The 27040-nt window shown below is 33.2% G+C and overlaps 2 protein-coding genes across 2 annotated transcripts in view; one reads left to right on the top strand and one right to left on the bottom strand.

Annotated features, from left to right (window-relative positions):
- Positions 1 to 12460, top strand: part of LOC126771439 (gamma-aminobutyric acid type B receptor subunit 2) — a 57145-nt gene extending 44685 nt beyond the window's left edge. Inside the window, exons 4-17 of the mRNA XM_050491315.1 lie at positions 236 to 348; positions 1035 to 1197; positions 3417 to 3482; positions 3765 to 3941; positions 4190 to 4429; positions 6374 to 6434; positions 6845 to 7073; positions 7724 to 7859; positions 8338 to 8426; positions 9310 to 9499; positions 10372 to 10690; positions 10836 to 11059; positions 11265 to 11415; positions 11854 to 12460. Coding sequence (XP_050347272.1) covers positions 236 to 348; positions 1035 to 1197; positions 3417 to 3482; positions 3765 to 3941; positions 4190 to 4429; positions 6374 to 6434; positions 6845 to 7073; positions 7724 to 7859; positions 8338 to 8426; positions 9310 to 9499; positions 10372 to 10690; positions 10836 to 11059; positions 11265 to 11415; positions 11854 to 12173 — 2478 coding nt within the window. The 3' untranslated portion in view covers positions 12174 to 12460. The remainder of the gene's footprint in view (positions 1 to 235; positions 349 to 1034; positions 1198 to 3416; positions 3483 to 3764; positions 3942 to 4189; positions 4430 to 6373; positions 6435 to 6844; positions 7074 to 7723; positions 7860 to 8337; positions 8427 to 9309; positions 9500 to 10371; positions 10691 to 10835; positions 11060 to 11264; positions 11416 to 11853) is intronic.
- A 3624-nt stretch (positions 12461 to 16084) lies between these two features.
- Positions 16085 to 21055, bottom strand: LOC126771465 (probable ATP-dependent RNA helicase DDX28). Its single transcript, XM_050491360.1, has 5 exons — positions 20458 to 21055; positions 19428 to 19699; positions 17912 to 18084; positions 17240 to 17516; positions 16085 to 16370 (listed from the first exon to the last, which is right to left on the bottom strand). Exons 1-5 carry the CDS (start codon positions 20963 to 20965, stop codon positions 16119 to 16121), a joined length of 1482 nt encoding a protein of 493 aa, XP_050347317.1. The 5' UTR covers positions 20966 to 21055; the 3' UTR covers positions 16085 to 16118.
- Between the last annotated feature and the right edge of the window lie 5985 nt (positions 21056 to 27040).

Below are 27040 nucleotides of genomic sequence, written 5' to 3'. Positions count from 1 at the left end.
CTTAGCTTTACTCTAGAGAAAAAAAAGTGTCCATCAAGAGGATTGATTGACGTGCAAAGTTCTTGTTTCAACAAAAAATCGTTTTGTGAAACATTAGCATCTATTTCTTTTACGGACTATTTCCTTATGCACTTGTATTTCTTTAAGATAATATAACTATACAAGAATATATCTCTTTTTCTATTTCAGATATTAGAATTGTTAAAGTCCCAATATTAAAATTTAATTGTTGCAGGTATCCTTTGGCTCAACATCACCAGCGCTTAGCGACCGCTCCGAGTTCCCATTATTTTGCAGGACGGTCGCACCTGACTCCTCGCATAACCCCGCGAGGATAGCTTTTATAAGGTTAAAAATATTAAATTATAATAATTACAAAATAACGACCCAGCCATCTAATTACAAGTAAGTATTTCCGACCAACGGCATTGCCATCTTGGTGGTAGGGCTTTGTACTTGGTGGTAGGGTCTTGTGAAAACTCATCTTTGTAGGTACCACCCACTCGTCCTATATTCTACCGCAAAACAGCAGTACTTGGTATTGTTGTTGGTTTGAAGCGTGAGTGAGCCAGTGTACCGGCACAAGGAACATAACATCTTAGTTCCCAAGATTGGTGGCGCATTGGCGATGCCAGCGATGGTTATCATTTATTACAATGCCAATGTCTATGTGCGTTGGTAACCACTTAATATCAGGTGGCCCATTTGCTCCGCCTACCTATTCTATATAAAAATATTAAAATAAAATTAGCTTTACCAATTATAAATGGGGAGCTAACGAAACTCGTGCCTACAACTAAAGTGTCTCACTGAACACTAATCCGTTTATATAGGAATATAATGTAAGTACATAGATCTTATTTCAAAAATTTTAGTATAAAAAATAAATGAACTAATTAATCTATATTCAGAACTACGAAACGTTATTAAAAAGTAAATATAAGGGATTTATTTTGTTAATATTTCATCACGTGACCTTCGATGTTGGATTAATAAAATTCTTTGAACACATATGTCATTTCTAAACACTGCAGACAATTTGGTTGGGATACAGTGACTGCTTTCTCCCAAAACGAGGAAGTGTACTCCTTGGCTGTGAATGAACTTGTGACCCAGTTGGAAGCCGCTAATATCACTTGCACAGCATCTATCACATTCGCTGAAACGGACTTCAAAGAACAGTTACAACAGCTTAAGGTAACAATACTATTTATTTAAGTCGGTCAAACGCTTGCCTATAAAATGTAAAAAAAAAAATATTCCAGACAAGACAATTTTGGTAATAATATGTATACATATGTTTCGGTAACTTTATTTTATTAATTAAGAAGCAAACGTTATATATTTAAAAAAAAACATTGTCTTTTCGTAATATAAAAATATTTTAACAAATTAGATATCAATTATAGGCTAACTTAACATTCAAATAAAAATCTCTAAGTGACGAAAAAAAAAAAAAAAACATCTTTAACTTAAATAACAAATTAAATAACTTAATTTTGACATTAATATAAACTAGTGTAATTATGAATTTTTAAAACAGATAAACATTCTGTAAATACAAACAAAAATAAAATAAATTTACATTAAATTGAAATTTTTAAAATCTCTTAACTAAACATTTATTTAATTTAATATGTATTTTATATTATTCATATAACTTCATATAGTATGTTTTGAGTTTGGCTTTATAGCACCTTAACGATTTGTAAAATATATCAAAATAATATTTTTTTTGGTAAAATATTGTAGAATTTTTCAGTTATTTGAACCTAAATTCGTTCTCAAAAACTTTCACACTTAAAACTTTGTACATTAATTATTCTTAATTAATATTTATTACAAAAAAAAAAACAAAAACAAATATAAATAGTAATTAGTGTGTGTGTGTGTGTGATTAAGAGGTAAGGTAAAGTTTCAATACGTTCAATTCGCCTGTAGTTATATGCCTACTTCGTTGGTCTAGTGACTTGATATAAGGCCGCTGACCCAGAGTTAGAGAGAGAAAATTTTATTTATATTTTCTGTCGAAAATTCTCAGTAGCAGCCCGGACTTTGGAAGTTGGAAGTGTTTACACTCCCATGCCTCGGAAAGCACGTAAAGCCGTTGCTCCTGCGCCTGAACTTCTTCCGGTCGTGTCGGATTGCCGTCCCATCGGGTTATGAGAGTTAGAGAATAGAGAGTGCACCTGTGTTTGCGAACACACTTGTGCACTTGTGCACATGTCCTGTGCAATTGGCTAATCTCTCTTGAGATTGACCGCCGTGGCCAAAATCTGTCTGGAGGACTATGATTAGTTATATGAACACTTACAAAAGAACATTTTTATAAGCAATTTTTTATAATTTTCATAAAGTTAGATTTTCCAAAAATTATTTCTTATATTATGAAATAATAAATAATGACCTTGGATGCATTTTACTCTGGTTAATAAAAAATCATAGCAGGCCATTTTATCTAAACAATAAATTTGTTTTCTCTAACTATAATGTTACGAAGATAAATGATACGAGTGTATTGAAACATTTAGAAAAAACTCGTGTTATCTTCGAAATAATAAATACGATAAAGAATTTTTCAATCCACAAAGGAGTACACGTATTATCAAGGTGATGAATATTTATAGCCTAACCACTTTTCTTTTGCTTAAGTCAGACAAACAGTCCTGACTTCATCTCAATTCTTAGGAGAATCAATTTATATAAAAGCTTTAATGAAAATAAATTCACGACTTGAATAAAAAATGAACTTCGAGATCATTGAATATATTGAATCAGCCTCTTATTATTTTTATTGCTTTGAGAAATTTATAGTTATTGGTTTAAATATCGTCTTGTCTGATTTTGTAAGATATATTCAAGAAATGATCCGTTTTGCTTACGGATAAAATTGCATCCGAGTCATATTTCAAAATGTCACTAAAAAAGTCGTAAATAGTCGTATTACAGTCCGATTTACGGACTGTAATTTATGTACAATAATGATTCACTAAATATAGAAACCATTAAAGACTATATATAAATATGTTGGCTCTGGAGAAGTGGATACACATGTGGAAGTCTTTCTGATCATGTTTGACCTTTTCCAATTACACAGTTGACTTAATATTATTTCGTTTAGATACAAATGTAATTTACCAAATAACATCAGTATGCCTAATGCGAGTTATATTTCTCATACGATACCGTTGAAGTTTCTATTTGTATGAAATTTTGATTATTGTCACCAGACTCGCAGTTAACGTTAAAACAACGGAGTAAGTAAAAACACTCGCACAGACACACCGCTCGATTTACGAAAAATAACCAACATATGTGTACATTTCCATTTCCAATGTCATTAGAGTAAACATTCTCAACAATACGACAGTTACAAATTACGATTATTTTTAGCCTTAATACCTGTATTGTTCCAGAAACTGGATACAAGAATCATCATAGGAAGTTTTTCACAAGAAATGTTACCAAAAATATTTTGCGAGGTGGGTAGTTTTTGTAATTTTATTTATAGGCATACATATACGATTTGGAATACAATTAAGCTTTTCTTTGAAAATATGAATATATAACGTCATATATTATTAATTAATTTAACCTAAGAAATATTTTGTCACTTATAAATAATTAGTGTTGACTTAAAAAAGTGTAAAGTTTTGAAATTTAATGTCTTTGTTCAAATAGTTATATATTTTAAGAGATGTAAATTGCTTATTTTACACTTTAAGCATATACCTAACAGTTATTACAAATATGTCGATGTGCAGGCCTACCAGCTGGGCATGTTTGGGGCGGAGTACGCGTGGCTGGTAGCCGGCGCGCCGCCACGGATTCGAGGAGTCGCACCGTGCGCGCGAGTTCAGCTCGCCAGAGCGCTGGAGGGCCTCGTCTCTGTCACTGCTCACAGGGGGATCATTGGCGATGTGGTGTCCTATTCAGGGCTCGTGAGTGACATTCCGTTAGGATAACTCACATTAAAATAACTAATCGCTAATTTCAGTAAAAAAGAATTGTTTACTACACAATTTTAAAAACTATTAGTACTATTATTATAATTAACTAAATTATAACTTACAATAGCTATACTTTACATTGATTACCATAACTATAAATATTTAAAACATAAAAAACTCATTTGAACTCATGAACAACATAATACGACTCGAAAAACCTGTATAAGGATATTTTACAGACAAACGAAAAGTTTCACCGGGACATGCAAGGCGTGGGCGTGCCAATATCTCCTTTCGCCCCGCACACTTACGATGCAGTGTGGGCGATTGCGTTAGCCCTGAGCCGAGCTCAACAGCTCTGGCAAAACTCTGAAACAAATACCACCAAACTGGACCTCGAACACTTCGACTACGATAGAAAAGACATGGCAGAGGAATTTCTAAATCAACTGGCGAATCTAAGTTTTCTTGGCGTATCGGTAATTTGTTTACTCATTATCATATATGTTATATTATTTACCCTTTGTAGTTTAAAGGTCGCGTTGTGTTAGCTCGATCTAACTAAACCACTGTCCACTACCAATGCGAAATATTCGTATGTCAAAAAATTATTGTATAATAATATATGCAGTAGGTAGGTTACGTTAAGTGGCTAATTGATTATGTAATAGTTTCTTCTTCTTATCTCAAAATTTGAACAAAACTTTTTAAACAGCTGGACGCAGGCGTAAAAAAAAATTGACATTGAAAAGAGTATTAACCGTATGTTATTTTGTTAATGACTGGCTCGCTAATATTTAAGACCAGAATAAACAAATTTGAGTTTACTTTTATTTTAATTAACAAATTTGATTTTAATTTGCATTTACACCTAGACGATTATGCACTGAACTGAAATAGTAGTTTTAGTACACAACACATAGTGGTCTAACAAAGAGATTTGAATTCAAAATTACTAATGAATTTAGAATATTAAACAAACCAAAATATCAAATGCATTGAATTTTTTATTGAAACAATTAAATCATACATTTAACTGGCGAACTTGCGTGAGCTTAAACTATAAGGTATTTTGCTTAAATATATATATTTAATATATATATAATACTCTTTTCAATGTCAATTTTTATATATATATATATATATACATATATATATATATATATCTAACATATATATATATATATATATATATGTTAGAGTAGCGGAAATAACGCATTTTTAACTCCTGTATACTGCTGTATAAGGTATTTTGCTTAAACATGAGATTCATTTCCTTGCTAAAAATCTTTAAGACATAAAATTTTAATGCGACTTTTATATTTACAACTTATATTAGTAATAAATAATGGCAGCTGAATCGGAAGGAATTATTAAAAAAATATACCAGTAAATCATGAGCTTAATGTTTTCTCGACGACGACCAATGCTTTAATACGCAACTTAATGCTAAAACTAAAATAATTTTAGTGAAATTTGTGAGTATTTCTAGAGATTGTGATACAGAATGATATCGCTGGAGAAATTTAGGCCTACTCAGACGCTATAATTCTAAGTGTTAAATATTCAAGAATGCTCAACTCACAATTTACCATTAATATCTAATTTGTAACATGATCAAGACTCACGAAATATTTACAAATTTAACGAAATTCGCTGTGATAGCCCAGTGGATAGAACACATGAATCTTAATCGAAGGGCACAGCACTATGGACATGTATTTACAATTAGTCACGTGTTTAACGGTTAGAGGGATATTACCCATAATTTGTAAGTGCATATGACCTCGCAATGAAGCAGCATTGAGCAAAGGAAATTTCCTTAGATACATGTAAGACTCCCCAAGATATTTTCCTACACCTTCGAGCACAAGATGAATTATTAATCATTATCGAATATTCTCGAAAGACTAATACACTTTAAATGTCAACTCTTGCAGTACAATTGGATAAGATGAAATTATACGCAGAAATTATATGGTATATAAATACAGTCATAGCATTTATTATTTACTCGGGCAGGCGACTTATTCGTTTATCTTCTAAGAAATTGTCAAGGGAAAATCAGTCCAGAAAGTTGAGTTTATTTCTGCGCTGTGAGGAATCTATTCTAAGTCCTAACCTCATTTATATTGACGTCAACTTCGTATGAACTACGTGTGAAATTTTATAATATTAGTACCAACAATAAAAATTAGTTTTATCTTTATCTGCAACTCACAAAATTAAGAAGAAATTTCAATCGTATTTTGCTATTCCTTTGCCTCAGATTGTGGTCAAGGCGCGTTAATCTGTCCATTAATATTATATCAACTATCGTAACAAAGTGAAACCTGATCAATAGTTTAAGCAATAATTATTTTTATTTATTGTAATTTTAATTTTTGCAAAACCAAAATGAATTACCATAAAATATTTTTCAGGGTCCCGTCTCTTTTAACGGAGCGGACAGGATAGGCATGTCTGCTTTCTACCAAATACAAGGTACGAGGTAATTAATCTACTGCACCCTTTCCTGCCATCCCCTTTATTTACTTTGAAACATTTTTAGTCGCGTAAAATTTATTACGGCAGCCATAAATCAGAGTGAAGTGTTAATATTGTCTATTGCGAAAACACGGAGACAAGTGTCAGATTACTTGCCTTTAATAATAATAAATACGTAAAACACTTTTTGTCTATGGTAAAAAGCAGTAACCAGCTATTCTACCACCAAAAAGTTATACTTAGTATTACTGTTTAAATGGTGAGTGGGTCTAATTTCAGGCACAAAAGGCATAATTTCTTTTATCTGGTTGATAAAAAATGTAAAAAGCTTCTATTTCTTACAGTGACAGCATCAATGAGTGTTAAAAAACCTTTAAAATAATGAAGTAAAAGCTGTTATTTTCAAGGTGGCCGTCCAAAAACAGTCGCCCTGTACACACATGGTCGAGAAATGACATGCCCAGAATGTGCCAGGCCTCAATGGGCAGGAGGTATTCCAGCTGCGAGAAGAGTTCTAGTCTTACGAGTGGATTCTGTGTGGGCACCCGCGAGGCTGGCAGTAACAGCCATGTCAGCTGCCGGTGTCGCTCTCGCGTTAGCCTTTTTAGCGTTCAACTTGCATTACAGCAAACGAAGGTACACCTGAATTATCACAATGTCTCGAGATTAAAATACGAATTGAACTCAAATATTTGTAAATAGATAAATTACATTATTTATTTTGGAGATTAAACTATATAAATAACTAGTACATGAGTCATAAACTTATAATAGGCAATGCTTTGTGACAGTAAATAAAGAAAATTTATCCAAAATGATAACCGATTGTAAAGGGATAATATTACCTATGTACACTAACTACGACAGTTTTTTTATATATAATACTTGTATTTAAATAAGTTAAACTATTAGTAAATCTATGCACTCTAATTTGTCTTTAATGAAACAAGTCAAAAGACACACCACCCGTTTGGGATCCTGGTCTCCCAAAATTTATGACAAATTAGGCAAAACAGGACAATACGTATGGAGGAACACAATTTTTTATTGAACTACTTTTCTATTAAAAAATTAAGCTTACTTAACGAAATAATATGAAGTTATAATTTAATAACTCATATTATTTCGTTTCCATTTCTATGTTTCATTGTATGTTATTATGTTGTTCTCATGTGACTTTGTCTATTTGAGAATAAATTATTTAACACTTACTACATTCCATTAAAATTCCATTCCGTTTTAATATGCACTTCTGTTAGTTTTATACGAACAAGTTTTTTTTCCAGATTCATAAAACTTTCGTCGCCCAGGTTAAACAACATGACACTAATAGGTTGCGTGTTAGTTTACACGGCTGTGGCACTTTTGGGCGTCGACAACGCGACCTTACCTTCGTACATTCCCTTTTCTGCTATGTGTACTGTAAGTGATATATTAAACATATTATGTTTTCTATAATATCATAGACAACCAACTGTCCCAAATTCTTTTTATAAATAAAATTTTTCTGTCAAAAAATTCTCAGTAGTAGCCCGAAGTTCGGAATTTCGTATTGTTGACTCTTTCGTGTTTTGAAAAGTATGTAAAGCTGTTAGTCGTGCCCATGAAATGTCTCCACTCTTCGCTAGTGTACATCGATGCTTACGCGCACACTTTTGCTCTATAATGACACCTGTGCAGTTATATTTTTGAAAGAAAATTTTGGACCGATTCAAAGGAAGTCGGAGAGAAGATTTTTACTTATTGTTTACTATATTTGAACCTTAATTAATCATTGTTTTAGTGCAATAAGTAACTATATATAGAAAAATGATGAATCACGCGTATAAATATTTTGTTATTATAAAAAATAGATACGTATCAAATCTAATTATGAAATTAAATACTGGTCTGCTTCTAGGGTAGAGTTTATATTCTATCAGCTGGATTTTCACTCGCTTTCGGATCAATGTTTGCGAAGACGTACCGAGTTCATCGAATATTTATAAGGTGAGTTATTAATGAGAGAAGTTTAAACCGCCATGTCTTAAGTATCAGTAAGAGTATCTTGTTCTAAACTTTGTAACTAAAATGAGTAATTATGAACACTGTAGTAGATCTATGTTAAAAACATTTGCCAATCTAATATATTATTTCTAAAGTATCTGTTTGAAACTGGCTCTTGACGATGCATAAGTGGTACTTACTATTACCTAGATGCGCAACATCGCTTTATAATAGTCATTCAGTAATGCAAAATATGGTACACAAATAAAATAAATTAAGGATACATTATCCATTAGATAAATTAAGATCATAGTTTTTTTTTTTTGTTTATTGATGTCATTAGTACCGAATCATATGCCAATCATATCGAATACGTTTAAATATTTTTTCGGTTTAACACAAAAATTAATTCTACTTTTATTCTCAATTAAATAGTGTAAATGATTAATTATCGTGTAAAAGAGATGTCGCAAAAACTTAACATACTATAACGCGGTTCCAACATTAAAGGTTTTTTTAGTAAGACTAATTAATTTACGTGCTATAAAGTAATAAATACATTGTTTATAAATGTTTTTGAACGTATATTTATATCTGTATTGTCAATCGCCGGTGTGGCTGTTTGTTTGTGACAAAATATTGCTCTTTATTATGCAGGCGTAAATGTAAACACATTCATGATTCGACAACTTTATTAATATTTCGATTTGACTATTAATTACTCTATGAATACTACCGCTGTTCAAGTTTATTTTGTGTATTTTAACGTAATTGATTTATCATACACTTAGAATAAGCATCATTTTGCCGATTTATTTATTTTAATGTTAACAAATAAACTTGCAGTAATTATTCAGTTGTTTGTATATATTTGCTATGATTACAGCAATCGAAGTGGAGTATGTAAGACGAAACTCTTGCAAGATACTCCACTCATATCTCTGGTGTGTGCTCTACTTGTAATTGACGGATTAATTGTTACTTTGTGGGCTATGCTCGATCCGATGGAGAGACATTTAAAGAATCTCACTGTTGAAATAAGCTCTACCGATCGAAGCGTTGTTTATCAACCTCAGGTTTGTACAGTGTGGTTTTGATAATACTTTATTTCGATGATATTGTATAATAACAAAAATATTAATATCATTAATAATTTTGGTCATGTGTCTGAAATGCGGTTGACAGTGGCGTAGCCATAAAATCTAAGATTTTGATGGGCTTTTTTAGAATAACTGATTACCCTAAACACAGGAGTCCTTAAAAATATAAGTAAATATTAAAATTATTAAAATAATACATACTCGTACTCGTTCATAGTATGTTCATAGTGGCTTTGAACACAACAACATCGTAGGGAAACATTCCAAGTGTGCGCCGCAGCAATCCCTTGACGGCCCCCGTGATGGAGAGGGTACCGCTGATTTTTTAGTGGGTATTCCGGTGTATTACTGTGACAATTGGCCTCCTAGACGCCGGCAAGTCTCACATACTCTCCCACTTCATGTGGCGAAAATGCGTAAATGCGTTTTTACAGCGAAATATAAAAAAGTGTGAGCCGTAGAGTAAAGCATCCTCTATTATAGCACGCGCTGGGAGACCACTCAGCATACCCTGGATTTTTCATCCTTCCATCAATGGGCCAATACGTGCTAGACGTAAGCGCTTCAAGCACACGCATGGTGGTGGTTTATGACGACATAAATCCTTGATCACGTAATCTGTGATAGTAAGAATAAGAAACTCAATATTTGACAGTCGCGTAAACCTTTCTGAAGTTATTAAAGATATCAGATATTATACACGGAGAACATGATTTATTATTGAGTACTAATCATTTAGAGTAAAGTTGAACATGCCAGCATAGATGGAATCTAGATAATGAATATAAAAAACTTCTTGGAACAAGCTGTTGTTGCTCAAGTTGTTAAGCCAAAACATAATTTTTCAGATCGAAGTCTGCAAATCACAAAATACAACCGGTTGGCTTTGCGCACTCTACGCATACAAGGGCCTTCTTCTCATCGTTGGTGTATACATGGCCTGGGAGACCAGAAACGTGGAAATATCAGCTTTAAATGATTCTAAATATATTGGCATTAGCGTTTATTCTGTGGTCATCACGAGTGCTAGTGTTGTTGTTATCGGAACTATCATTTCAGAAAGGGCTACTTTGGCTTACATAACGATAACAAGTTTGATCCTGATAGCAACTACGTCCACTCTCTGTCTACTGTTTTTGCCAAAAATTATTGCAATAAGAAGTAAAGGTAATTAAGTGAAAATTTTCGCCATCAATATTAGCCTTTATTTATCAAATTACAATCTTGATATTACAAAGGTATTTAAAAATCGTTCTAGACTTTCCATTTTTATTGGAACAATTGTTTTTTAATATTAATGAAAACATTTCAGCCGAAGATGATCCTGTTATTCAAAGTATGGGACTGAGATTGGAGTGTAAAACTAGACGGTTCGTGACTGACGAAACTCGAGAACTACATTTTCGGATCGAGATACAAAATAAAGTTTATAAAAGAGAAGTTGCCGCTTTAGATCGCGAAATAGGGAGACTGGAAAAGTTATTAGCCGAACCATTAGACGCGGGTTCAAATGCTTCGGTTGTTCTACATAAGCGAGTAAGTAATGTTGTTGTAAAATATTACGAATTATAAGTACTTTGCAAATTACTGCTTTTGTACGAAAACTTTTACAGCTTAAGTACAAGGCAGCAAATGAGATTAACATAATTATATTAAAGTTTAATTGTATTTTAACATATTATTTGTTTTATATTCAAGTTGCTTATAAAACCCGAAATAAATAAATATACAAACTTTTCAGACGGAACTTAATACAGTTGAAGAAGAAGGTCGCCCCCCTGATAAGGACCAAAGGACACCAAGCATTAGTGGTGGTTTGCCAATGCTGCTACTTTCCGTCCTACCACCGGTAATACCTCGTGCAAGTTGGCCATCCGCCGAAGCGTGCAGAGGTAGGAATTCTGTCAGCTTCAGTTCCCAACCCAAGTTAAATTATAGAAAATCGCAACCCGCAATCGACTTATACAACCTCTGCCTAAACAGGCGGGAAGAAAATCATGGTTTTCTCAGTAGATTAAAAAGTTTTTTTGGTAGTAGATCGTCAAGCAGAAAGGAATCGACAATTTCTATAGCGGACCCTACCGGTCAAAGTATCGCAGCTGCTTTAAAAATGCACGTGGGAATGATCGCCGGACTCGTGCCAGGTAATAGAAAGCACTCAATGGTTCTGTCGTGTAACACTTTACATGTCCCTCATCCAGAAATGAAATTGCGAAGGGAATCGTACGCGAGAAGTGGTCCAATCATTCGGATAACTGACGATGAACCGACATGTTCAAAATACGTTTCGGAAAAAAGCATATCATCTGGTACGCATAAATATGTTGCAGAACCTGAAACTAAAGTCAATTTCGTGTTACCAACGATGCATAAAAGGCCCATGTCTCAACAAAGTTCCTGCGAAAGGATAAGAGGTTCGCCAAGATTTCCCCATCGAATAGCACCGACGGCTACCAGCTTGATAGCCTTACATAGTAAGAGGAAAACGAGCGCAGACAGCGTATTTCATATATCAGATGGTGGTTTTGACGAGCATCGAAGGTATAGCCATCAGAATGTTTGTAACCAAGAATACAAGGGGAACACGGCGTTGGAAAGCCGATGGAGGTCCACAGAAGATGCGAGACCCGGGCCATCGACAGGGAATTGATATTTAGGGGTAAGAAATAATGTGCCAAACGTTTTTGTTTTCAGAGGTTTTTTTAGTGTGTAGCATTCAGCCAGTGTAGTCCGTATTCTTTAACTGTGAGATCATTGTTGTTACAAGACTTTAACATGGTTTTAACTCATCTACGTATGTATCTCTAATATTACAATTTGTAGCTCTTTATATCTGTAGTAAGTGTGATTGAAAATGTATAGTGTTTTCATTTTAAAATCACGAATATTGTGTAACTGTGAGACATGACACCAAAAATATATATATATAAACATAGATGTAACTAGAGTGGTAGTTGTGATGTAATTTATTATATAGAAAACCATTATTGTGTTACATTTGATTAATTTGGTTTTGCTTAATTACGGTCAAGGTTTGCTTAATTAACTCAAGTACATAATCTGGAGGTGTTTTTTATAAACGAGTTTTATGATACTTGATAAAATAGATAGAGCTAATTGGTAGCTATAGATCTAGCTTACGGCAACTTCCGTGTTTTGTTTCAACCGCCAACTCAATTCGTATTTCGAGTAGTTGTGTTTTTTGTGCCTTGGTAACCAAGTTCAAGTTTAATTCGTTAAATATTCTTTGTGTTGTGGTCATCGATGAAAATGCAATCTATGCGCACTAATGATGCAAATATTTAATATAACTCTCGATGCTGATATCAATAGACCATGAGCCACCCCTTACTTTATGTTGCCCATTTATCGTTTCGATTTCTAATATAAAGTGAAAATAAATTTAAAATAACATGATTGCCATACTGACGCATTATTGATTTTTTTTTTCAAAAAAATTATAGCTATACTTAGGATGATGTAGAAATTCTAATGATACCGCTTACATCCTATTCTGTTCAGGCATTTAGAAGTTATGCTGGAATAAAGAAACTCACATATGTACATACATGAACCCTGAAAACATTACACTCCTTTTTTGGGCAGTCGTATAAAAATCCGGTGAAATTCCAAATTTTCGTGTATTATTTTTATATATAATAACCATTTTTCTCTTCAAGGCTTTTGTTCAAAAGATTATTTATGCTTAGTCAAACTGTATATACTGTTAATTTAACGCAGCAAGAAACAGTTTGACTTCATGTGTTAATTTTGATTAGCTGTTATGAAATATCGTTTAATTATGAATTACCTTACATAGAAACGTTGTTTAGCGGTGAATTAGTTAAACAACGCTGTCTTCTTTTTTCAAATGTCAAATCAATAATGACAGAAAGAGAGAAATCAGTGTTTTACTAAACAGTCGCTTAGCAACATTTATAAGTAAGGCTGTAAGTTAATAACATAAATTTATGTTAACTATCATAATCAATAATAACATTAATAGTAATAATAATCGATAAATATACTTATATTTTATATAATTGATAAGTTACAATCATATCAAACTATGATTTAAATAAGTACAATACAAAATAAGGCAATTTAAAAGTATTAATATCTATGAAAATTGTAAGATTTATACATTATTTTTTTATGTTTATTTTATAAAAAATAATCGCTTTTTAACAATAAGATAAATCTTTTATTTACTTAAGTAATTTGAAAATAGTGTAAATATTTATATGAAATAACTAACTAACAAAAGCAATATATTGAAAGAGTATTAATGTTAGAATTAAGAAAGACCTATTTTTCAAGATATATTATGTAAGATACATTTAGTTAAAATACCTAATAGGCAAGTGTGTTCAAATTTTATAAAAAAGAAAATAAATATATAGAACTAGATCTGAAAATAATATTTTAGAAAGTACCTACTGTGTGAAACTATTAATAAACTTTTTGAACTGTGTTTTTTATTTATTAATAATGCATTTTTGTATTGTAGTGCATTATGTAGTGATAATCCCACGCCGTCAGTGCGGCAACAAATTATAATGTCAATAAAAATAATAATATACGATATACAAGCTTTTCTTTAACCCGTTAGTAAAATAAGACAATCCCTTAAATGTCCCGCTGCTGAAGTTAAGTATCATCTCTTTTGAAGATTTGGAAGATACACGATACACATGGTGAGACATATTTTTGTCTAACACATACAGATTTCCTCATAAGCTTTTCATTCACCGCCGAGGACGGCGAAAAGAAAAAAAAATGGTGTGACAAGGTACTTACAAGAATTGAAGTGTAAACCTGTGAGAGCCAAGTCTCAGTTAGTCCATACCGTGTACTGATCTCACGCACACGTTAACGCACTTACAATAAATCCTATTCTGACGTCACCTGACGCTCGAAGTTTCAGTTAACCCCTACAGTGGACTTGTTGCTGTTGGCCCAAGTTGCGTCCGTATACCAGAGCTAAGATGTTTACACATAAGTAACTCGATAATTTAATAATACATCTTAACAATATTTCATAGAACATGCTGATACTGCTGAGCTGATACGTATTATTGGATAAAACATATAGATTGTAAACAATGGCTTAAAACCTTGGTTTTAAGCCTTAGTCTGTGTAGTCATCACATGTTCTACCGCTGATAAGCAATACTGAGTGTTTTCGCGTTCCATTTAGAAGGGTGAATGAGGTTGGTGGCGCTTTGGCGATGGAAGCGATGACATTTGATACAATGCCATTGTCCATGGGCGTAGGTGACCACTTACCATCAGGTGACCCATATGCTCGTCCACATACCTATTTTATAAAAAAAAAATAAAAAAAAATCTATACTTTCTAAAATTATTTTGATTCTCCTTGGCATTGGCATAGACTGTATACTTAACAGGACAAATAAAATTCCTCACTCTCTCGGACCACTTACTGAATGCATAGGTTTACTACGGATTATATGTAGATAAATTTATTCCTAAGTAATACGAGATATATAATATTCTTTAACTGTTTATTATTATTATAAATATAATTAGCGTGACAATTTGCCAAGGCATATATAGGAAAATGCCAAATGAACACCCCCTCCAAAAACACCTATTGCTATGTTACAGCATCTCAATCATCTCCGGATATAACCGGAGTTTTCAAAGTAACAATTAGGTCACAGAGATTAAAGCGTAAGCAGGGAGGCGACTTGAAATAATTTAAAATAAATTTGAAAATGTGTTTTCCACATAAGATGAGATGGCCCAGTGGTTAGAACGCGTGAATCTTAACCGACGATCATTATAATTCCGAGATGAATTTGCTTTACGTTGAAGGAAAACATCGTGAAACCTGCATGTGTCTAATTTTACTGAAATTCTGCCACATGTGTATTCCACCAACCCGCATTGGAGCAGCGTGGTGGAATAAAAAATTTCCTCAAAAAGGGAGAGGAGGCCTTAGCCCAGCAGTGGGACATTAACAGGCTGTTACTGTGCTGTACTGTACTGTTTTCCACATGGACAGTCGCACAGGACGCGAAGCGTGTGTGATCCTAAGTACCGTCAACATAATAAGAGATCAGAACTGAAAAATTTCATCATCAATTAAGTTTATGAGCAACAAATACGAAGAGCCAAAATTTAAATATGACAAACTTGGGCAAAAAAATATATTCACTAACGTACATAACCTTTTCACGTTTATCATTATAAGTACTTATTACTAGATAATATAATGTAAAAGCTTTAGTCTTTCTCTTATTTACTAAAAAAATCAATAAATAAATAGTTCCTTTTTTTTCGTTTGAAAAACGCGTTACGCGTTTCCCCCACGGGAACAGTGTGGGGCTCGCCGGTGTCCAAAGCGCCGAGTGCGCCCCGAACATCGAAATACCCACTAAATAACCAGCGCTACCCTTTCCGTCTTAATGAAGAGCGCCACGGGATCGCTTTCTGCGGACGAAATAAATAGTTCCTAACCCAAGAGGAGAGAATAAATAAATTTATTGTTATTAATTGTTTATGGGAAATAAAAATACAAAATATTTATTTGTAACGTATATTCCACTAAACAACGTTATATCATTTACTAAAGGCCTTTTAGGGCCATATTTGCTATCCTAGCTTCAATTTGTCTTCTAATATTCGCATTAACGTTGGGTAGTTCGTTGTCTTTCCTCACAGACATCTCTATTTTCTGAACGAGTTGTATCTCCCTCGGCCAAGCTATGAAGTTTGTGACGTAGCATTCGACGTCAGAGCCGAGCCTGCCGGTTCTACCACAGCGATGAATATAATCCGAAGTATACAGTGGAAAGTCATAATTTATAATGTGACGTGTCTGTGAAGAAATTTGTTTTTAATTGGTATGAGCCTCTGCGGTTTCAAACTTTTTACTTGGTTGGTGGTACCCACACATCACGCATCCTACCGCCAAACAGCTATTTTATATTGTTGGGTAACTACAGGCACAAGGGACATTACATCTTAGCTTGGTGGCACAGTCGCGATATAAGGAATGGTTAATATTTCTTGACTGCCTCGTTGGTCTAGTAGCTAGATATAAGGCCGCAGACCCGAAGGTCCTGGGTTCAATTCCCTGGTCGGGCCAGTAAAAATTTATTGGGTTTTTCTGTCATAAAATTCTCATTAGCAGCCCGGGTCTGGAAGTTGTGTACATTCCCGTGCCTCGGAAAGCACGTAAAACCGTTGGTCCTGCGCTTAACTCTAACCGGTCGTGTTTGCACACATTGAGATTTTCCGCCGACATTTACCAGCAGCTGGTTTGGGTACCCAACCCTCATCACTTATTCTGATATACGTGTGTGAGCCAGTGTAACTACAGGCATAAGGGACATAATATCTTAGTTCCCAAGGTTAGTGGAGCATTGGTGTTGGAAATGTAAAGAATGGTGAACGTTTCTTACAGCTCCAATGTCTATAAGGTCACCACCAACCACTTACCATCAGATGTCTATTTGCTCGTCCACTTACTTATTATAAAAAAAGTCAATATTATTTTTAAATAAATAAATACATCTTATCATTCTATTACGAAGTATTAATGCTTTTTATTACTGTGTTCCCTGATTTATGAGATAAAGTAAGTAAAGTGGCAGCCCGTAAATATCCCACTGCTGGGCATTTTTGAGACTCGTGTATTACGCCTCGTAGATAATTCTACCATCCATTACATCCCATCGAACTCACCCTCAATATATCGAGACCACGTGACGCGACATCTGTACACGATATAACATTCACTTTCCCATTTTTATACAAATCGAGCTGTCCTTGCTTCAGCGGTACCGCCATTTGTCCATTAATATTTATGCATTCAACATTATTCTCATTGAGAAACATGGACACGAAATCGCATGTCGACGTTTTGTTTGAGAATATCATAACGGGCCTTTTTAAATTTACATCTGTTTGAACTAACTTTAGTAGTTCGACTGGTTTCTGAGCTTTGCCGAGTCGTATAAATCTGAAAAAAATAATAAAAGTTTATTTTTGACGTTAGTTTAAACGGCTAAGTTGGTCTGTAGAACTCGAGGTCCTAGGTTTAAGCCCAGAGTCGAGCTAATCATCATTGTTAATTACTGTTAGTAAGTAAGTTGTAAGATAATAACTTTAGTTTTATCTCGATAGGATCCAGTCTGAACTAGTTAATCAATATGATAATGATGAAAATGCAAAAATAGTTCATATTATATAAATATATATTTTTAAGCAGATGGTATGTATGTGTTTTTATATATTTTTTGTGTGCCTTCCAACTTATGTGGACACAGGTTTTTGAGTGTAGTATGTTGAGAGCATTTTTAATCTGAAGTTATTTTTTAATTTTGTTAATTTATATGTGAAAAAACACATACTCACTTATGGGGCACATGTGGTAATAACTTGTGTATATTACTAGTTGTCACGGTGCGTATTGACTGCGGGTCCATGAAGGAGTTAACGGCTTCCGGGAGTTCATGGGGCAGGGTGGCACTAACCAATGTTACTTGACATCCTTTTGGAGGTGTCTTAATTTCCACTTTAAACTGAATCTGTTATGAAATAAAAAATTGAGTTAGAGTTACAAAGAAACACCCAGAGTAACTACAGTCATAGCATTTTACAGTGCCGGTGTTAGGGGGGGGGGGCGCAATGGGGCGAAAAATGGAACTACAAAACTTTCTATATCCACGTCGTTAGCTCTGGGAGCCACAAAATTTTTGCCCGGAGTGTCAGTGGCCCTAACGCAGGCCCTGGCATCTTAGTTACCAAGGTTGGTGGCACATTTATAATGATTAAGAAAAACTTAAAATGCCCATTTTTTTTTTTTTTGTTTTTTTTTTTATAGAATAGGAAGGCCATATGCTCGTGGCCCATATGCTTGTCCAGAGCATATGGGCCACCTGATGGTAAGTGGTCACCAAACGCCCTTAGACATTGGCATTGTAAGAAATGTCAACCATCACTTATAGCCAATGCGCCACCAACCTTGGGAACTAAGATTTTATGTCCCTTGTGCCTGTAATTACACTGACTCACTCACCCTTCAAACCGAAACACAACAATATCAAGTATTGCTGTTTTGCGGTAGAATATCTGATGAGTGGGTGGTACCTACCCAGACGAGCTTGCACAAAGCCCTACCACCAGTAAAGTTTGGGCAGTGAAGACCAGTTATTGTTATGTAATTTATTAATAATAGGTGTATTTATCTTACAACTATTATTAATATTAATAATTTCAAATAAAAATTAATTAGGAGCAGAAATGTTATTTCAAAACATCATACAATATATAATAACACTTTTAACCACATTTTAATTAACTCGCTCTGTATGTGAATGTGTTATTTTGTAACTGACTTTAAACTAATTTTCTGGTGAGTTAGACATAAAATTTTCAATATAACTCAGAATTGGACGGCAATGACAATAAAAATAAATAAAAATGAATATTAAAAAATAATGTGTTATATGAATTTTTGTTTATATAAATAGTAACAGCCTGTGAATGTCCCACTGCTGGGCTAAGGCCTCCTCTCGCTTTTTGAGGAGAAGGTTTTTTGGAGCTTATTCCACCACGCTGCTCCAATGCAGGTTGGCGGAATACACATGTGGCAGAATTTCACACATGCAGGTTTCCTCACTATGTTTTCCTTCACCGTAAAGCATGAGATGAATTATAATCACAAATTAAGCACATGAAAATTCAGTGGTGCTTGCCCGGGTTAATGTTTTAACCGAAGCAATGTATTTTTTTATAAATAATTAGTTTTTATTTAAAATAGTGCCTGAATATATGTGATCACTTACTTTATCTACTATATTATATTATGATTGAAAAATATATACCATTGTTTAGAATCATCAGATTATTAGTAATACATAATACTTACTGCAAATTTTTTCATCAAATTAGCCAACTTATCAATAAAGCTGTCATCCAATAATGTATCTGCTTCGTCCAAAATAATGTGGTGTATGTTGTGTATTTTGAAGATACCAGTCGTAACCAGCTTGCTGTAAGCACCAAGTGTGGTTACAAGTAGATCACAGTACTCCACCGGAGGATCTAACAACTTTTGTTTTGTTTTGCCACCAATTAGTGTTGACACATTGATGTCCAAATTTTCTGTTAATTTTTGAGCCACCTCTCCTATTTGTATTGCTATAAAACAAAACTTATTATTCATTAAAATAACTTGTCCCTTTTTTAATTTATTACTAGCTGTGTCCTGAATTTTAATCTACATAGAACATTAACATAAAAAGATAAACATACAAAGAAAAATTTATGTTTTATGGGATAGGAACGCTTCAACACAATCTGATAAATAGTTTAAGACTGGATAGAGGACAAACAAACAACATTAATTTCGATATTTACAGTTAGGAGACAGATTGTTCAAGCAATTGATTAATTAAACTCTTATTGTATATAACATTTAGAAATAATTACATACATATAAGCAAAAAAGATGTACAAAGACTCACTAATATTTGACAAAATATGTTTGACAAATGATCATTTTACAAAAAATGTTTCACAAACTATTCAGGTGGCGTACATCTTATTCTGCAAACATGTATATAGTTAATGTTTTAACCGAAGCAATGATTAGTTTGTCTTGCAATAGATACTTTATGAAACTAAGCTGTCTGTTTTTTTTATCACCAGATTAATTATTTCTTTATCATAAAGTTGAGTGCAAAATGAAATTTTGGCTCTTGTTATACCATATAAAAGGATAGGGCCCAAAAAATTGGTTTTATAGTTAAGAAAGCAATTTCAGACAAACTTTCGGCATGGAACTCAACATAGTACCACACAATTAGAAGTATAAACACTAAGATAATATTGATTAAATAAATACACTTAAATATACAATTTTGAAACACTAACAAATATGTATTTTTAATCTTTACCTAATTCTCTACTTGGTGTTATGATCACGGCCATAGGACTATTAAACTCTTCCGGAACATGAGCCTTCCATTGCAATATGTGCTGAAATACTGGTAACAAGTATGCTAAAGTCTTTCCACAACCAGTTTCAGCTGTCATTACTGTATTATACCCTTGTATAATAGATGGAAACGACTTAGCCTGGATAGCAGTGGGTAAAGAGTAACCTAGGCGCAACATAACCTCTCTTAATTCCTCACATAGTCCAATCTCTTCGAAACTCTTTTTGTAAACCTCTTTTTCTTCTTTTTTATTAGCATTTCCATAAATAGTAAAATAATCATTTTTTGATTTCGCATGCAACCAACCCTGTGAAGCAAGTTTTACACCTTCAAACTTGCTATAACTTTGGCCCTCGTAATGATTAAACTCTGTTCGTTTACATGATATAATAGGTAGCTTTTTCTTTGCCTGGACACTATAATACCGACAATAAGAGAGTTTTAAAAGTTGCCGTAATTTAGACATACCGACTGCAGTTTAACTTATAAGTTTAGAAGTAATTTTAATTACAAAAATCTACGAGCACTATTTTGAACGTCAAACGTCATGTTTGAGTTTTTTGTTTCATATTTCATTATTCTTGAAAGAAGCAAACGTATTGCACCGTACATCCGCGCCTAGTATCAGTATTTTTTATCGCAAAGAACTGCCAAATTTTAAATCAAAGGTTTACATGTAATTCATAATTACACAACTTACACTTATAGTTTATGTAATTTTATATAATTTTATCAAAATATATGAAATTAAACAAACTCCACTCTTTAAAATGTATATAAAGAAATGCATTCAATTGACGCATTCAATTATATCTTTATTTAAAGAAGAATGTTTTAAACTACCGTCTCGAATAAAATGCAAATGAATATAAATATACTCCAGTATATGTGGGTTTACATATGTTGCAGTCAAACAAATCTACACCTATAAAAATTACTTTTTTTGGTTTTGTATATTTCTTACCCTTGTCGTGTTAATATAAAGTCGGCGCAATGTATAAATGACATAAATATATGCCAAGCTTACGAATTCTGCCTCACACCAACTCTCTTTGGAAATACTGGTATGTTGGTTGATTGAGGATATTTTTTTTCACTCAACCGAACCACAAGGTTAGTTATCTTCAACGTAGGTATTATGTGATTACGAGTAAATTGTATTATTGTAGTTGTAATCATTAATCTGATAATATTAATAAGCCGGGCAAAGCTTGGTCGCCTGGGTAGTTTTTATAATATATAATAATACTAGCTGACCCGGCAAACGTTGTTCTTCCATATAAATTATATCTACTGAATATTTTGGTTTTTAAATAAAAAGTAACGAATTCATTGCAAGTGTGTGGGGATTGGATCTATGGCAGAAAAAGGAAAGGAGCGCTGTAGACGATAACCGCCAACAACAACAAAAAAACACCAACCATTAATTTTCTCAATTCAATGTATTTCATAAATATAATGGACATATTCATTGTTTGATTAATAGTTAAACGTAAAGTAAAAAAGTAATATATTTTTATCCTAAAGCAGTTAATTTCGAAGAACAATTGAGTGTACGATATTTTTTGTCAGATTGTCTTTAGCCACCACAAATAAGCTCGATGGTTTGCTCCCCGAGAACATGCCACGTATAGGTACTTGTCTGTGTGATAAACATGGTGTGCCCAAATCTAAGCCACAGACGGACATCGTTTGGCCTTGCGACTTATTGATTGTCATTATACAAGCATAAAGCACCACCCTGCGAATTTTTTCAGGCGTTTATTTATTATTGTTTTATTAGGTTATGTTTACGGATTTTGTGTGAGTGGTGGCTCATTGTACATTCGTCCCACATTATGAGACAGAACTTTTGAGAAAGGTGGTCCGTTATTTGTTTTCTTTATAACATTGGTCACCCCCACCCATATACATTGGCACTATAAAAATATTAACCATACATCGCGAATGCGCCACCAACCTTGGGAACTAAATTGTTCTTTGTGCCTGTGGTTACAATGGCTCCATCGAACTTTAAGCCGGAACACAACAGTATTAAATATTGCTGTTTGGCGGCATAATATGGGGTAAACATAGTACATACGAATAGAACATTACCTTTGCGCTGGCTATTTCGCTGCCGCATCGTTGGCCATCACCATAATTTTTCTTCTTGCGCGAGAATTTCATTTTGCCGTAACTCCTAAGATATTAATTTAAATTAATGCTTTTATAATTCCAGTGAGGCAACCGCGTCTTTTTATTGCCTTTCAATCGATTCACTTATTAGCAACTAACAATTTCTATTAAAAAGACAAATTGAATTACTGCTAAATATTTTTTGAAATATAGTTTAATATTTTACACAACTCAAAATGATTAATTTCACACAAACTACATAAACAAACATAGTCTTTAACAATAAATTAAACATCAAAAATGTCTTTAAAAGTTTCAAACAATCAAAACAGAGCCTAATATAAATTAAATATTGTTAGTGTTATATAGCTTGATAAATAATGGTAATTTTTGACGCTGAGCATATGATTATACTATCATTTCTCTGAGTAACTTAATTTTCCTCCATAAAATTGCGACGACACGACACGACATAAGTCATCACACAGACACGATATAAGTCCCGTGTAAATTTAAACGATAGCAAAAAAAATGTACGGATGGGGAAGAAGAGACGCGGGGAGGGAAGAAGTCCTTTGCGAATTGCGATATTTTATCGTGTGCGAATGAACTTCAGGAACAGCCTTGCTACTGGATACGTACCGATGAGCAAACCGTTAAATGGTGACATGCTCACACGCACATTTTCGTTATTTAGTTGGATTTGTTCGTCTGTTCTTTCTGCTCTATTATTACGCATGCTTGATGCTTTATTAGTTCGACGGCCCAAATGGCCAAAAAAAGGGGGCTCCCCTTGCGTCTTGCTGGCATTTTTCACTGTAACACGCACACAAATAGACCAAATTGTTGTATTTACTGATAAAAACGGTATACCGATAATGTATTTGATCTTTTACTATTTTACCAACCTTTTCAATATCATAAAACACGTTTATATTTCTTATCAATGAAATAAATCGTTAAATATTTTGCAAATTTAGAAATGTCAAAATTACGCGACGCTTCTCGTGAATGACGTAGACGAAAGTTCGATGAGGTTCACTATAAGTAATTATTTTGATATTGTTCATACAAAAATACTAAAATCGTGATTACAAAATGGGATGATGTGTTAGGATTATGGATCTATATTTTTTGACGCTAAATCTAAATAAAATACAAAATAAAAAAAATAGAAAAAAAATTTGGATAGGGGGGACCCTTAACACCTAGTGGTATGAAATATACTTTACGACCGATTCTCATACCTCCAAAATATACATAACAAATTTCATACAAATCGGTCGGCCATTTCGGAGGAGTTCGACCATAAACATCGTGACACGAGATTTTTATATATTAGAAAATTGTACTCAAAATAAAACAAATATTATTACGCTTTATATTTCAACAAACATCATTTAAGCATATTTTTAGTCCATGCGACATCTAAGTTTGTACAACAAATAAATTTACCTGATTAGTCGACCTACAAAACCTGCTTGACTAACCTTAAGCTGCATAAGATAATTTAATTTGTATTAAATGTAATATATATATTATACCTACCCATTAGGGTTTTTTTTGATAATTTACATAGTATTTAATTAGCAATTTGTTATTATATGATTTTTCTTTTTGTAGGTTAATGTGCCTGTTTGTGTAAATAAAATCTAGTTTTGAATGCATCTACGTCGGCCTTTTAGCAGTATCTCCTAAAATATTTAACACTTTAGTTACGAAACTATAATGGAAATGAAAATTCTATATCAATTGGATTAGATGCTCTTTGTAATAATAATATTAGAACAATAAAAATGGTTACTGTGATCTTCACTGATAGATGGTCACTGACTTTGCTGAGGATTGCGGTCATACAATGTTATGATCTATCTATTATGGTAAATGTTTATTCTAATTCCCATTAATAATTACAGTATAATTAAAGGCACAAGGTACATAAAATCTTAATTCCCAAGGTTAGTGGCGCATTGGCGATATAAGCGATGGTTAACATCTCTTCCAATGCCAATGTCTATGGGCGTTGGTGACCAATTACCATCAGGTAGCCCATATGCTCGTCAACCTACCTATACTATAAAAAAATAAAAAAGAATAACACAATGACGTCACTGGTAGGTATATATGCAGTGATCATACAGAGATGCACTCTCTATTCCCTCACTCTCATAATACGATGGGACGACACGACCGGAAACAGTTCAGGCGCAGGACCAACGACTGTACGTGCTTTACGAGGCACGATAAAACACATACTTCCAACTCCCTCCGGACTGCTCATTACAATTTAACGACAGAAAAAGCCATCTTGGGATCTGCGGCCTTATATCTAGGCACTAGATCAATGAACTTGCTTGCATAATAATAACCGGTTTTGATAAAAAAAGGTAGATATAATGCTTAGAATATTTTTGCATTTAGCATATTTAATTCACTTCCGTCTCTTATAAGATTTGTCTCGTTGAAAACAATTTAGTATTGCTTTGAACCAACTACAAATAACACTGATCCAAAGTAAAGTTAATTTATTTTACCAACTATTTATAAATATTAAAATTCCTAGTGTACAATACAAATTGGCTATCACTACACTAATAGAAGTCGGATACATATTTTATTCGTGTATATAATGTGGCATCTTTGGAGTTACTTCCAAGTAATAATCTTGGTGCCAGTCCTAAGGTTTATACAAATTTTTGTCATCGTGATAACATCAATTCTGTTTCCTCAGCATTACCCGGAACATGCGAATGTATTAGGTAAGTTTTTTATTCAATAAATATAACGTACTATGAAAAATCAGTGTAACGTATTTTTTGTTTTCATCTATATTTGGAACAATAGTTTTTTTTTTAAATTCGTCTTAACAGGCATGAGCTTCTTTGATTATTCTTTTCCCTTATTTTTTACAAGCAAGAGCAATAACAATACTAAAAACGCATTTTACATGGTTTCTTAATATAGGTATTTCGTAAGACTCAACCCTTAAATTTGACAAGGTTGTGGTCGTAATGTAATATATACCAATACACGGCTTAAACTAGAAATAAAGAAAAAAAAGCAGATAACTTCGTTTCGTTTAAGTATTTAGGAACAATTCTATTGTAATGTTATATTTTTCCTTTAAACTAACATATCTCGACAGATGTGCTGTCCGTGAGTTCGGTGTATCTTAAAATAAGCGGTTTTGATAAAAAAACTAGTAGATATAAAGCTTAGAATATTTTTCCATTTAGCATATTTAATTCACTTCCGTCTCTCATATAAGATTTGTCTCGTTGAAAACAATTTAGTATTGATTTGAACCAACTGCAACTAACACATACCCAATGTAAAGTTAATCTCTCTATTACTTTGAATGAGTTTAATCATTGGATGTACGAGACAGCTGCTTGGAAATAAAAACATTTTTCATTTAAATTTGTAGACTAGTGATAGGTATATGTGTGAAGTTTTTTTATTGTTATTTTATGTCATAATTGAAGGCGTTACTCATGTGTTCCTTTTCCTACATGTATTTCCTTATGATTTTCATACGTCTAAAAAAATGTTACTTATTTATATTTATTACTTTTATTAAATCTGAGTTTACTGATTACATGACTCGACGGAATAAGGTTTTATATTCCTATTTATTGTAAGGTTTATTTTTTTTCCATAAATAATATAAAATATTACAACACTATCTATCACATAATATAGTATTTGTATCTCAAAACTGCATATGTTCAAATATTCACAAAATAGCAGACTTTTGATGCTCGTTACTATAAAAAAAGCTTGTGACTTATCACCTTCATAAGCTCATGTCTTCAATTGTGAAGCATCTTTTGAGACAATTTAATTTTAATGTAGGCTACGCACAAACTCAATATTAACAGTACCATACTCAAAGTAACCATTTAAGTCGTTTGAAGCTCATCGAAGTGATCAACAATGAGGGGTTACAGCGTGTCAGATAGTTATTTTCGCATTATAATAATCATTTGTAAATTAGTAAATGAACAATTTACTAGTTAATATTTCAATAACAATTTAAATATTAAATATAAATAAATATGTATATGACGTTTTCGTTGATTCGAGTTGATCACAGGATAAATTTATAATTTACAGTACAGTACAGTACAGTAACAGCCAGTTAATGTCCCACTGCTGGGCTAAGGCCTCCTTTCCCTTTTTGAGAAGAAGGTTTGGAGCTTTTTCCACCACGCTACTCCAATGCGGGTTGGTAGAATACACATGTGGCAGAATTTCAATGACATTAGACACGTGCAGGTTTCCTCACGATGTTTTCCTTCACCGTCAAACACGAGATGAATTATAGACACAGTAAGCACATGAAAATTCAGCGGTGCTTACCCGGTTTTGAACCCACGATCATCGGTTAAGATTCACGCGTTCTAACCACTAGGCCACCTCG

Source organism: Nymphalis io, chromosome 10, assembly GCF_905147045.1.
Source record: "Nymphalis io chromosome 10, ilAglIoxx1.1, whole genome shotgun sequence".
Classification (NCBI taxonomy): domain Eukaryota; kingdom Metazoa; phylum Arthropoda; class Insecta; order Lepidoptera; family Nymphalidae; genus Nymphalis; species Nymphalis io.
The sequence above is the reverse complement of the archived record's forward strand: the minus strand, read 5'-3'. Positions and strand labels throughout refer to the sequence as shown.

Coding starts and splice junctions, on each gene's coding strand:
- LOC126771465 (XM_050491360.1), bottom strand. CDS start 20,965: ATGTCTAAATTACGGCAACTTTTAAAACTCTCTTATTGTCGGTATTAT. Junction 18,085..19,427: donor ATTTGATGAAAAAATTTGCA/GTAAGTATTATG, acceptor ATTTCATAACAG/ATTCAGTTTAAAGTGGAAAT. Junction 17,517..17,911: donor TTACCACATGTGCCCCATAA/GTGAGTATGTGT, acceptor TATTTTTTTCAG/ATTTATACGACTCGGCAAAG.